General features: G+C 43.1%; 1 protein-coding gene across 2 annotated transcripts; it reads right to left on the reverse strand.

The window, feature by feature from the left end:
- Nucleotides 1-1,006: 1,006 nt before the first annotated feature.
- On the reverse strand, nucleotides 1,007-11,417 carry si:ch211-13f8.1 (uncharacterized). Of its 2 annotated transcripts, XM_018676714.2 has the most exons (10): nucleotides 10,744-11,417; nucleotides 8,958-10,195; nucleotides 7,720-7,792; nucleotides 6,355-6,507; nucleotides 4,385-5,556; nucleotides 3,955-4,105; nucleotides 3,377-3,596; nucleotides 2,776-2,888; nucleotides 2,452-2,642; nucleotides 1,007-1,904 (listed from the first exon to the last, which is right to left on the reverse strand). In XM_018676714.2, the coding sequence occupies exons 2-10, from the start codon at nucleotides 10,159-10,161 to the stop codon at nucleotides 1,711-1,713; spliced, it is 3,471 nt and encodes a 1,156-aa protein (XP_018532230.1). In that variant the 5' UTR covers nucleotides 10,162-10,195; nucleotides 10,744-11,417; the 3' UTR covers nucleotides 1,007-1,710. The 2 variants fall into 2 exon arrangements, with proteins under 2 accessions (XP_018532230.1, XP_018532232.1); XM_018676716.2 differs by lacking the exon at nucleotides 6,355-6,507 and having other exon boundaries at nucleotides 10,744-11,416.
- Between the last annotated feature and the right edge of the window lie 44 nt (nucleotides 11,418-11,461).

Genomic DNA, 11,461 nt, shown 5'->3' on the forward strand with positions numbered 1-11,461 from the left:
TAACTGATGATAGCAGAGGGTCGTCTACCTTCTTTATTATTTATTTTATTTTATCCTAAAAAAGAGCACATCCATTAATCCATATTTATTTCTGCGCCTTGAGGCTGGATGTGCCACTGATACAATAGATTATTGAAAGGACGCTGGTCTAATTATGATAACGATGCCTTAATTGGATGTGACACAATTCTTAATAGATAGATAAATAAATACCCTGAATAAATAAATAAATAAATATGCTTTTGCTTGTCACTGTTTGTGTCTGGGGCCTTTGGTCGGCGGTTCCCCGGGGTCCATGGGGAGTCATGGCTGGAGGAGATAAAAGCGCATCGGCTTCTGGTCCATCAGATAAAACAGCAGCAACATCAACGGTGACACGCTATCAGAGCACATCCAGGACAGCCTTAATGGTAGGTACATCCTAATAACGGATTTCCCCACACTGCATTTTGTTTTTTGTTTTTTTGTTTTTTTGGTAGTAAAATAAATGTATACATTTAAATAATCAAATTCATATATTCAAATAAGGCAATATCATGGCAAATTGTCGCGCACATGCTGTCTCATTAAATAGATAGATTGATAGATAGATGTAAAGTAAGGAAAAGCTTTTGTTTTTACAACGTACAAACGTTTTTAAAGCCTAAGTCTCAAATAGCATCGATCCCAACAATCAGTCACGACCTTTATACAGCAGTCACGACCATCATCCTACATCCTGGGTTTAACAGCAACATTACCTGTCATGACCCTCTTACTTTTCTGTAAAAATCTCCCAGTTACACCACGATTGTGTCGAGATGTTTCTTGGTGTTAAGCAGTAAAATGAATGAAGGGACCATACATTTTACTGACACTGACTGGATATTTCATTTTTGCACTTTTGTACTGTCAAATCAAGAAAATAACTTTGGAAATTCACATCTTTGGACATCAGCATGTGACTCAATTTGTAGCAGTGTGCTATATAACTGTGCATAATTAATTCATGCCTTGCATTCAGGAGTAAACAGTTTGACAAAATAAAACATTTTATTTAGAAGCAAACCAGCATCAGTTTTGTGAAACAATAGGTGATACAGCACAAACAAAATGTGTGACCATGCAGTGCCACCAAGGAAATAATTATTATCTATGGAAACAGGGATAATTATTAGCTCCTCCAGTGTTTATGGATGTATGAGATAGCTTTTTTGTTTAAAGGTCTCATGAACCAAGATATCATTTGTGGCATGTTATCTGAAATAATCAAGCTGTACAAAATTTTAAACGTGACACAATATGGTTCCTCTCACTATGTCATATTCTGTGTGCTGTAAAGAGCAAAATGAATCCTAAGAGAAGAAAAGTGGAGTCGTGTAAGTCTATCTCTATCTGACCATAAAAACCAAACATGCACAGAAACAAGTGCTGGGTTTGAATCACTATTTCTAATTTGGTTTGGATTCACAATATATATCCTGAAATCGGTTTCTAACTAGCATAATCCTTTCTACTAGTAGATTTGTTTGGCTTTAGATCTGTTGTCTGGTTATTTTATTGATTTGCAATATCTGACCCTGTTATCCCATGTAACCATTCTGCTATGTGAAACTGCACTGACTATCTTACATCTACCTATAGGTTACAGTCCATCCGCACTGTCTGCAGTGTTGAATTATAAACCGTGGCTCCAGGAGAAATGGCTCCGTGCCACGTCTATCTTTCCAGTCAGCGTTGGCTGCGCCTCGCCGGCATGATCCGAAGAGACGTGGTGCTCTCCCGGGTCATGAGCCGCGTTACATGGTCCAGACTGAGTCCAGCCACCGCCTCCCCATTTACCTGCAGAATTTCATCACCGACACCGAGGAGACCCACGTAGGGTCCTTCACCACTGCCATCACCCACTTTCTCTATGTATACACCTGGAAGAGGAAGACAGTAAGACGGGAGGAGCAAGAAGGACGATGTGAAGTGAAAAGAAGTGTTTTCAGAGTGTGAGGAAGTAGAATATAGCAAGTGGAGGAAAACAGATGAAGGCAGAGACAGGAGATAGAAGATGCCTACATGTTAAGTGAACTATGTACGACAGATATATACAAAACTGCAATCAGTAAATCAAAACAAAACAGAATTACCATGATGATAAGCATTTTAGTACATTTTACAAACAATAATTTGAATATGTAACAGAATTTTGGACCACTGTTTTGACACATTTGATGATATATCTGATTATCTTTGATGATCATTTTTACCTATTACCCCTACATTTAACAACAACAGTTATAGCATAACAATTATTATAAAGATTATTATTATAGAAGCAACAAGCAATTTCTATTTACTTTCAGGACACATAATGTATCACAGAATATGTGGTAGGAGAATACCATAACTGTTCGCTAAGACAATAAAATAACCCCCAAGTACGAAACCAAACTCCAGACTGTGGAAGATACTGTTAGTTACCTGTGTCCGGTCGACCTTTGCCTCTTGAGATGACAAAACCAAAGGGACCATTTGGGGGTCTGATGAGCTCCAAGAGGATGGTCCCATCAGGGAAAGCCTGAGTGACCCGGCCCACCGGACGCACTATTCTGGAGGCAAGTACATCCTCAACACTCAGGGCCCTGTGAAGCTCAAGCTGAGGGCTTTCAGGGCTGCAGAAGCAGAAATTCAGCTCTTGTCAGTACTTAAACTAATGAAGTATAACAACTTAGAATGAAGTTAAATACAATGTTTTTTTTAATCCTGTCTATGTCTCTCTATATTCTATTTTTCTATGACACCTACCTGGGTGCGAGGCCATATGGTATCTGCACCTCTCCCAGTATAGTTGAACGCTCTGTTCTTCTCTCTAAACTCTGCACTGAGGAGGCTTTGCGCAGTTGGGCCAGTGGCAGCACCTAGTGGCAAATAAATGGAACTGTAACAAATTGTGTATTTCAAATTGGCAAAATGCACCAGATCAGCTTTTGGAACTTTTTGGCTTTAACATCCCTCTAAAACTAAAAAGAGAGAGCTTGGCACCACAAACACACATTATGCTAACAAAGGCTGTGATTGGCTGGAGCAGAAAGTTGTTTACATCTGTTTAGTGTACTCTCGCAGCTGCCAAGAGGACAACAAGGATAGCTGCTGCAGAAAGTGGAAGCAAACACGAATGCATTATTTGCGCTGCCAGTGTCAGGCAGTAATACTTCAAAGCCTTGGTTGGTCCACTGTGGCAAATAGTGAAGTAGTAGTGTTTAAAAGTTTAAAGATGTCTTCTCCCCCACCGCTTACTTTTTTGAGGTAAAAATCACATCTATTTGATGTGGTTAAATAAAACAAAAATGAAGAAAATACAAGGACAATCATAGAGCAAAACAAAAAAATAACATGGCATGCTCACTGTGTGCAGGGTCTGCAGTGAGGGTGTCCTCTGTATGCGGATGGTAGGCTGTGGTCTGCGTGTGGGGCTTGGGGAAGCAGAGTTGGCCCGGGGGGCAGTGGGGATGCTGAGCTGTTCCATGCTGCTGGAGCGGCCTCCTTTCACAAGTCTACCAACACTGTTCAGACCAATGGAGGAAAAGAAGCGACGCAGGAAGAGCTTTGGCCGTCCATCCATCTTTCTGTAAAAGAGAGGTTGAGAGTATTTTTTATCAGACAGTAATCTAGACTTCAAATATTAGTAGTATAGACACAATTACGTAACCAACTAATCTGCCAATCACAACACAGGGATCAGGACTTTGCTTCTGGTACTAATGGTATTATCATACTGCTAGTGCTTTTAATCTCCAGAAGAGGGCAGGGTTGTCTTGATATTCACAGAATGTTTTTAACAATAACATCCTGGGAACTGTAGGTCAGGGTTTTAATCTCCTAACTGCAACCACTGGCACGCTCAAGTCATTTTGGGAACAGCGTTGGTGGGGGCGAGGGATTTATTGCCTGAGCTATGACATGAGCGATGTCATCTTGGTTTACCTGGACCCATCAGAGTTTTCCTCCCATATGGCCTCAGCTTTCAGATGTTCTGCTCTCAGCAGCTCGGCTCTGAGGTCCTCAGCCCGAGACATGGCCAGGCCTCGCAGTGCCGGACGACACTCAGGACCAGAACCAGGGTCCCCGCCTAGACCTGCAGATAGAAAGGGTTGGACTGAGTTGACTTCAAAGAATCATTGTATTCTGTTGTGTTCTGTTATATTGTGTTTTATTTTTGTGAGGTTTTAAATATGATGATGCAAAGTCCACACAACAGCCTAACTAAATTTACCCAGATACTGTATTGTGTTTATGTACAGTTTTGAGGTACTTGTAAAGTAACAAAAAATAGTACTTTATACATGCAATTCACTACATTTCAGAGGAAAATATTGTATTATTTTACTCTACAACATCCACAGTGATTGCTCACCTGTTCCATCTGGAGTGGCATCCCAGAGTTCGGCAGCTGGCAGGTCTGTGGTGAGTCTGGCTGGGGAGTACCTCAGAGTGGAGGGCCTGATACAGGGCACTGGGTTGCTCGCTGCAGGTGCCCCTTGGATTAAAGACAACGGGGGCTCCCTTCTTGCATCTGGAGAGTCCAGGAGGGCTGAGTGCTGAGACCCGCCCTCTCCTCCCTGATTTGAGGTAATCTGGAACTGAACTGTGGACTGACTGGCTGCAGAGCGATTCTTCGAGCTTGACTTCAGGGCTGACTTTATAGGAAGTGCCGGGGCCGGTGTTTCCCTGAGTCCACTGGATGCCTCCAGCAAACTTGGCTCAAGAGCAACAGGGCTGTCGGGGGCGAATGAAACAGCTCTGCTCAAGTTGACCCTGTTTCTGGGATTTGAGTTCCGTCGTTGAGCCCATGATGGACCATAAGGGCCGTGGCCAGACTCTAGTCGACTTTCTCCTTTCCTGCTCCTTCTCCTGAGTTTCCCAAACCCTGATGACTTCCACCCTGTACTACTCTCTTTATTTTCCCCCAGCACGTAAGCTCCAGCAAAAGTGACAGTTAGAGGAGCTTTAGGACGAGTGCTCGCCTCTGGCTTGTTTGGAGGCACCCAGCGAGGAACGTTTTTTCCCCGTGTGTCCTCTGAGTTGCCAGGCTGCTGTGTCTCAATGTTCTGTGGATCTGATGGCGATAAAACTGGCTGAGGTTCCCTGACTACAGAGCCACACGACTCGCATTTCTTCACCAGCACTATAATCTCTTTAATCACTGTTGTTTCACCACTGACACCTACATCCTCTTGCTTGGGAGGCATGGAGACACTTCTATGGCCTCTGCTCCTCTCTGAACCACTACTGCTAGAATCTGTATTATTGTCTTTACTCTTGGACTTGGGGACCCCGGGCCTGCCACGCTGTCTGACTCTATCCAAGTACCGAGACTCTGCTTCTTTCTCTGATTCATCCTCAAAGCGTACCCGTGTGGGTGAACAACCGTACCGTCTAGATCGACCTCCTTGGTCACCAGGGGAAGTGTCTCTTTGAGTGGGGACGAGGAGGGGACCCGATACAGTTTGAGTTGTAAGGTCTTCTTTGGTTTGAACAGCTTTCTGTACTGGTGTTGGGCTGGGAGATTCAACTTGCTGCTTCTTCCTGCAAGAAATAGCAGAGCAGTATGCATTACAGACATTTTAAAACAAGAAATATTTTGTCTGTAAGATAGTTTAACTCAACTTTTACACCAGTATCTTATGAAAATGGGGAAAAAGCAGAGGTGACCACAAAACTAAAATTTAATATCAGTCATCTCATCAGCCATCAGTTAATTTAAGCCTTTTCTGTGTATGCTCATATGGCAACTATTGTCAAAACAAAAGGTGATAACATAAAGAAATGACATGGTAAGTTGCAATAAGACATACTATACATAGTGGCCACATGTCTGTCTAAGCCACCACAGACCAGGTTTGTTATAGTCACAACAGCAGGGGGCATTGCAAATGCTCCTAATTGTAAATTAAGTGACTGCTTCCTGCTGATATAAGGGGATTTTGGGAGCAAAACTGCATGACATATGCACTATTACATAAACAGAATGAAACCAAACATTTTCGCGACAATTACAAAGCACAGTCAGGCTTATGCAACATTAGCTTTGCCAAAACAGGCCAAGTGCAAGAAAGGGATAGACAAATGAAATGAAGATTGTTGAGTGGCAAAGGGAGACATAAGGGTGGAAGCTAAGGGAACACAGGAAACATGGAAAAAGTCATAGCAACAGAGTAACGTGCAGAAAAACTGATAACTGATCAGTAAATTGAACTTTTTATTACACGAGTGTGCACACATGCACAACTGCATGAATGCAAGTGATGCATTCACAGTCTCATCTAACTTGTGAAGATGCCAAAGAAGTCATTGCCCAGATGTGGCCTTCTGTGGCCAACTTACACAGCTGATCTCTGATCAGAATGAGAGCGTCTGCAGGGGCGATCGCCTTTAATGTGACTGGAGCGAGCCTTGAGTCGCGCCCGCTCCAGGAGACGCTTGGCTTGCTCATGTCTCGGGCTCAGAGGGAGCTCATCACTGATTACAAGAAGTGATCTGAGAGAAGGAGAGAGAAAGATTGAGTACAGAAATGAATCATTTAGCTGATGAAAACAGCAAGGGAATGGATAGATTTTGATGCATGATGACACTAGGTTGTGTCGCCATCTGTCTGAATGAAACCGAATATTTGATGAAGTCTTCAAATGTGCAACAGCGCATTGTGTGTTGTGACATATCCAGCAACATCATATTCCCCCCAGATTGACTTAACATAGAGTGAATGAAGCTGTGTCTTCCTAAGCTGTCTTATGTAATTTCAGATAGATAGACTGGGGCGTGGCACTGGCGGTGAGCAGCAGAGAGAAGCGTCATCCATCCATCTATCCTTATGCCCAGCCCTAAGCTGCTCTGCATTGTGCTTCTGTACTTGTCTTTATCCCTTGGCCCAGTGATAAAGATAGCATGATACACTGGCCATGTGGATTATCCTTGTAATGGACTGAGTGTGATTCATTCTCTCCTGTGTGTCAGGAGGAAAACATGTCGTGTTTCAAAAGATTACACTTTGTCATGTCAATGTTTTATCCCAACTCTTACAAACATGGTATAGCAACTTGTGTTACTTGTTACTTGGTATCTTATGCAGGTCTTTAATTCTGCAGTATATAATGATGATGATTGTTACGCATTCTGCAATAATAAATAATAATTAATGATAAAAAAGGTGGATCAGATGAATGATTTAAGAAATAAGCCAAACACTTTGATGAAAAAAAAATGTGGGGGGGTTTTCCGGGTTGCACAAAACTAGTTCAGTTTAACTAACCATTTACATATTTTGCAGCATGTATGACACCTTCAAGTATTACCTGACATGTCTCATCTGCAATAATTACAAGGTTTTAAGACTTTATTCCTATTATAAAGTATCACAGTTTGCAAATCTCCTGCAAATAAGAGCCTCATTTAATCATTTTATGTGGGTAAAAATCAGCTTCATTGATATACTTTGTTCTATATTTATACATCTTTATGCATTTATTGTGTTTCCTGCATTTTCTCTGATGTCACAATATTTGTTTTGACTGTGCACAAGGCAGCTTGCTTGTCACTCTAGCCATTTCAAACCAGGAAAGAAAATAGACTTTAAATTCCCACAAGTGGAACTGTAAGAGTGGAATCTGTGAGGAGAGGATATAAATAGTGGATAGGAATTGTATGCCACCACCCCTGCCAGGACGCATGAAGAAGCATAGCATTGCTCACCTCAAATAGGGTTCGAGTTCCTGAGCAAGAATGGCTGAGTCTGAGCTGTCCAAAACCCCGTGGGCACCTGTGACTGGCACAAAACACAACGGAATAGTACAGACCTTAGCAGATGTGCTGATGCAGTGGACTGGAATTAAGATGTCAGATGGTGTGATTGCGACAGCACTGATGTTCAATTCTGTGATTCAACACATAAAAGCTTTAAAAGTGCACCAAAGTTTCATGTCCACAGAACATGGAGTTGCTTTAGTCTTTGTTTTCCTTTTAGCCTGCAGTTAAAAATGCATTCTGTTCATAGTCAGTTTCTTAGAGTTTGCCTAGCACACAGGCCACTGCTGAAAGAGCCATCAACCACATTGTGAACTACAGGGACATGTGGGTATTAAAATAATTGGGTATTTGTAAAATCATAAGGATTTTCATAAACCTTTTTACCATTAGTCTCAGTGACAGTCTCATAGGTTATCCCTGACTGATCCTTAATGTCAGTCCAAAAACATAGGTTATGCAACCGCTGAGAGACAGATAACGGCAGATTTCCCAGAGACAAGAGGAAAAAATCACCTGATCATCAGAGATTTACCCGTATGTCCTGCACTAACCCTCTGTCTGGTATTGATACACTCAAGCACACAGAGATACACAGGGAAATACATAATCTGTCATCATATATGCATACAAAAACATCTATCAGCACACACAGACAGAGACAGAAAACCAGGGACACTTCCCCCACTGCTCTGATTGCTAATAATAGCAACACCCCCATGCACATCTGCACATCTGACATCTGTTCACTGGGAATCAGCCAGGTTACATACTGCATTTCCATACAACAACATAGACAAACAAAAGCTGGTATATGGCACTCTGAATGACCGCAAAAAAGGCTGGAGAGCATTCTAAACCAGACAATGTGGACAAAATGTTAACATTTTTAAAAAGCTTTACAAAGTTGTTGGGGGGAAAGTATGTAACTGTCAAAGCACAATTGTGAATCTTCTGTTGCTACTCAAAATGCCAGCACACCACCTGAGCTTTTATACTGCTGAAAATACTGTAATTGCAATAGCGTCCACCTTACAAAAATCTACCTGTGCTGCACATATTGCAAATAAAAAACCACAGTAAAGCTGAGCCAGACAAACACAAAGTCCTCATTTAGCCTGTATGGGCAACTGTTGTCTAAAGTATATGAGAATGTTCAAGGTGTTTTATTTCCTCAAGAGACCTACCTTTGCTTTCCACTTTGTATGCTGTGTCTTCATAACAGCCGGAACTTTCTCCTCCACTCTGCTCCCTCTCCTCCCTGCAGTTTTGTTGTCTTTCCCTCAACTTTGCATAAGCCCTCTGCTTCACCTTCATCTTCTCGTCAGCCGAGAGCACTCCACTTTGCGAGGACATGCTCTCCCAGCTGTCTGAACTGCACAGTCCTTTGGCGGGGTCACCGGCATCTGTCTCCTTCTGCTCACACCTGTCCAGGTATTGCTCCACGCTATCAGAGTGCTTGAACTCCAAGGATGCATCAATGTCATCCACCGCCCCTGCTGCATTGCTCCTGACGCCTGTCTCGGCCGGTTTAGGCCTCCTCTGAGGTTCAGCCAGTGCTTCTGTCTGAGTATAGTCCTTCAAGGGTAATGTGGAAGGTATGTTGTGAGGGCCAACGCCGTTTAGAAGCAATGTTTCCGGGCGCGCCACTCTCCAGAAGCCCTTTGGTGGCGCCCAGTGTCTGGTTGACGTGGAAGACGTGGAGGAAGAAGAGGAGGATGTTGTAGAAGCAGAAGTGATAGGAGAACAGAGGAGTACTGGTAGTGGAGGAGGAGTGGATGGGTCATCCTTACTGCTGCTTGAGTTATCAGACAAAAGACTCTCCAGGCTTGTTCCCTCCCCGAGTCCAGGCTGGCCTGTCAGAAAACTGACCTGGCCCTCATTTCTTTCTGACCTCTCCTCTTCAGTTTCCTCTACCCCCTGGAGCACCCGCTCCCCTTTTGCTTCAGCTGGAGGGCTGTGGATCTCCAACCGGACTTGCACCTCTACCTCCTCCTCTTCATCACTGCTGCTTGAGTTCTTTGCAGCACCGGATCGCCAGGAGGGAGCAGGCAGGGATACCTGACCCTTTGCTCTGGGTCTGTGCCTCAGAAAGACCTCAGATGAAATCTGCCCCACTGGACTGCTCGACAGGACATCTGTGTCCGACCTCTCTCTTTCCTTCTCTCTGTCTCTCCCTCTTGTCCTTCTCTGTGTGAGTGACTTCACCTTGGTCTGTAGTGCATGCACAGCTGAGCTCTGAGGAGGAGGAAGCTGGGTGCTCAGAGAGGGTGCAGGGAAAACAGGCTCGGGGACGGGGCCGGTGATGAGCCCCCAGTTGATGGGAAGCCCAGTGGGTACAGGGGAACTGGGTTTTGTTTGGATATTATCAACCACCTTCTCCTCCTCCATTGGCTGGTCATACACAGAAAACTCCAGACAGATCCTGTAGATAGAAAACACAAGTTTTTCTTTTACTATATATATTCATGCAGATATAACCATGTCTCTTACATCTGTTCTAGATCTCTGTTACCGGCTAGTTTCTATCTGATCTGCCGAGTGAAGAGATATGTAATGTGGATTCAGTCACGTTGCCTTATCCACTGATTACTTTGCAGTGCACAGGATAATCCTTCAGAATGAGAATAAGCAACTGCTGCCTGCAACTGAGCCCCTACTCGAATAAACAATATTTTATATGCTTTTTATCAAGTAAAATCAACAATATGCAATGAAACAAAACTTTCTCTATTAATCAGTCACCTCTTTAATAAATATGTAGGCTACCGAAAAGATTAATTATTAATTTTTCAATTTAAATATTTTAAAATTCTGAGTAACTTACTGTAGATATGAACAGACATCTTGCTAACGACCATCTAACAAATATAACTAACATTATGAAATAGTGCTTCACAGCACATTATAGGCCTACTTAAGCTAAGATTTAGTCACACAAATAGGCTAACACACACACAATGAATAGTGTACCTGGAAAGGATATTTAGTGGAGATGATGTCCTCTAAAATATAATCCCAGCGCTGACCATCATGACAAAGTTTCCAGAAATTCAGGTGCAGAAGTGCAGCTGCACAAATTTAAGTTACCATCCACACCAAAACATGCCCCAACCGCGCTTGCAGCGCGCATCCTCAGGTAGGTTGCCAGCACGAGCGAGGAGACGGAGCAACTTTCCTTTCCGGATAAAAAAAAAGAAGGAAAACCAAATAAGATTTCGCAATGTTCCTCTAGATCCTGATGTTGTGCTTCCACTCACTGTCTACACAGCTCCCAGCTCCCTCAGAGGCAGTGTCAGGCGAGCCAGCGGTCTCTCAATCATGATTGGTCCGGTAATCCCTTCAGAAATCAGTGGGATTAGACAAAAATGGAATACAAAAATGCCTGCTTTAATTTCGTCCTTGCCTCGCGAACCCGCCGCCGAGTGAAGCTCTCTGTTGCGTAAGTACAGAGCACACACACCGACTCCCAGCGCGCAGTAGGTAATAAGCCAATGAAAAGGAGAGAAAAAATAAAACCACAGTGTCTTAATGATCTTCAGCCTAAATGAAATATCCACCGTTTCTTGTCATTCCCGGGACATTTCGGTGTTTTAGAGAATATAGGCCTAATTTTGCATCATAAAAACAACTGTCGGTAGATTCTTATTTGTCAATACAGCTGATCCCTCCCTCTGTCTCAATTCATCCT

Source organism: Lates calcarifer, linkage group LG4 (assembly GCF_001640805.2).
Source record: "Lates calcarifer isolate ASB-BC8 linkage group LG4, TLL_Latcal_v3, whole genome shotgun sequence".
Lineage (NCBI taxonomy): Eukaryota > Metazoa > Chordata > Actinopteri > Centropomidae > Lates > Lates calcarifer.

Bases quoted from the DNA above. Each gene is read 5' to 3' on its own strand.
- si:ch211-13f8.1 (XM_018676714.2), bottom strand. From the start codon at position 10,161: ATGGAGGAGGAGAAGGTGGTTGATAATATCCAAACAAAACCCAGTTCC. The intron at 5,557-6,354 runs GTAAGTTGGCCA...TATTTCTTGCAG, and splicing joins TCTGATCAGAGATCAGCTGT to GAAGAAGCAGCAAGTTGAAT. The intron at 2,889-3,376 runs GTGAGCATGCCA...ATTTGCCACTAG, and splicing joins CACTGCAGACCCTGCACACA to GTGCTGCCACTGGCCCAACT.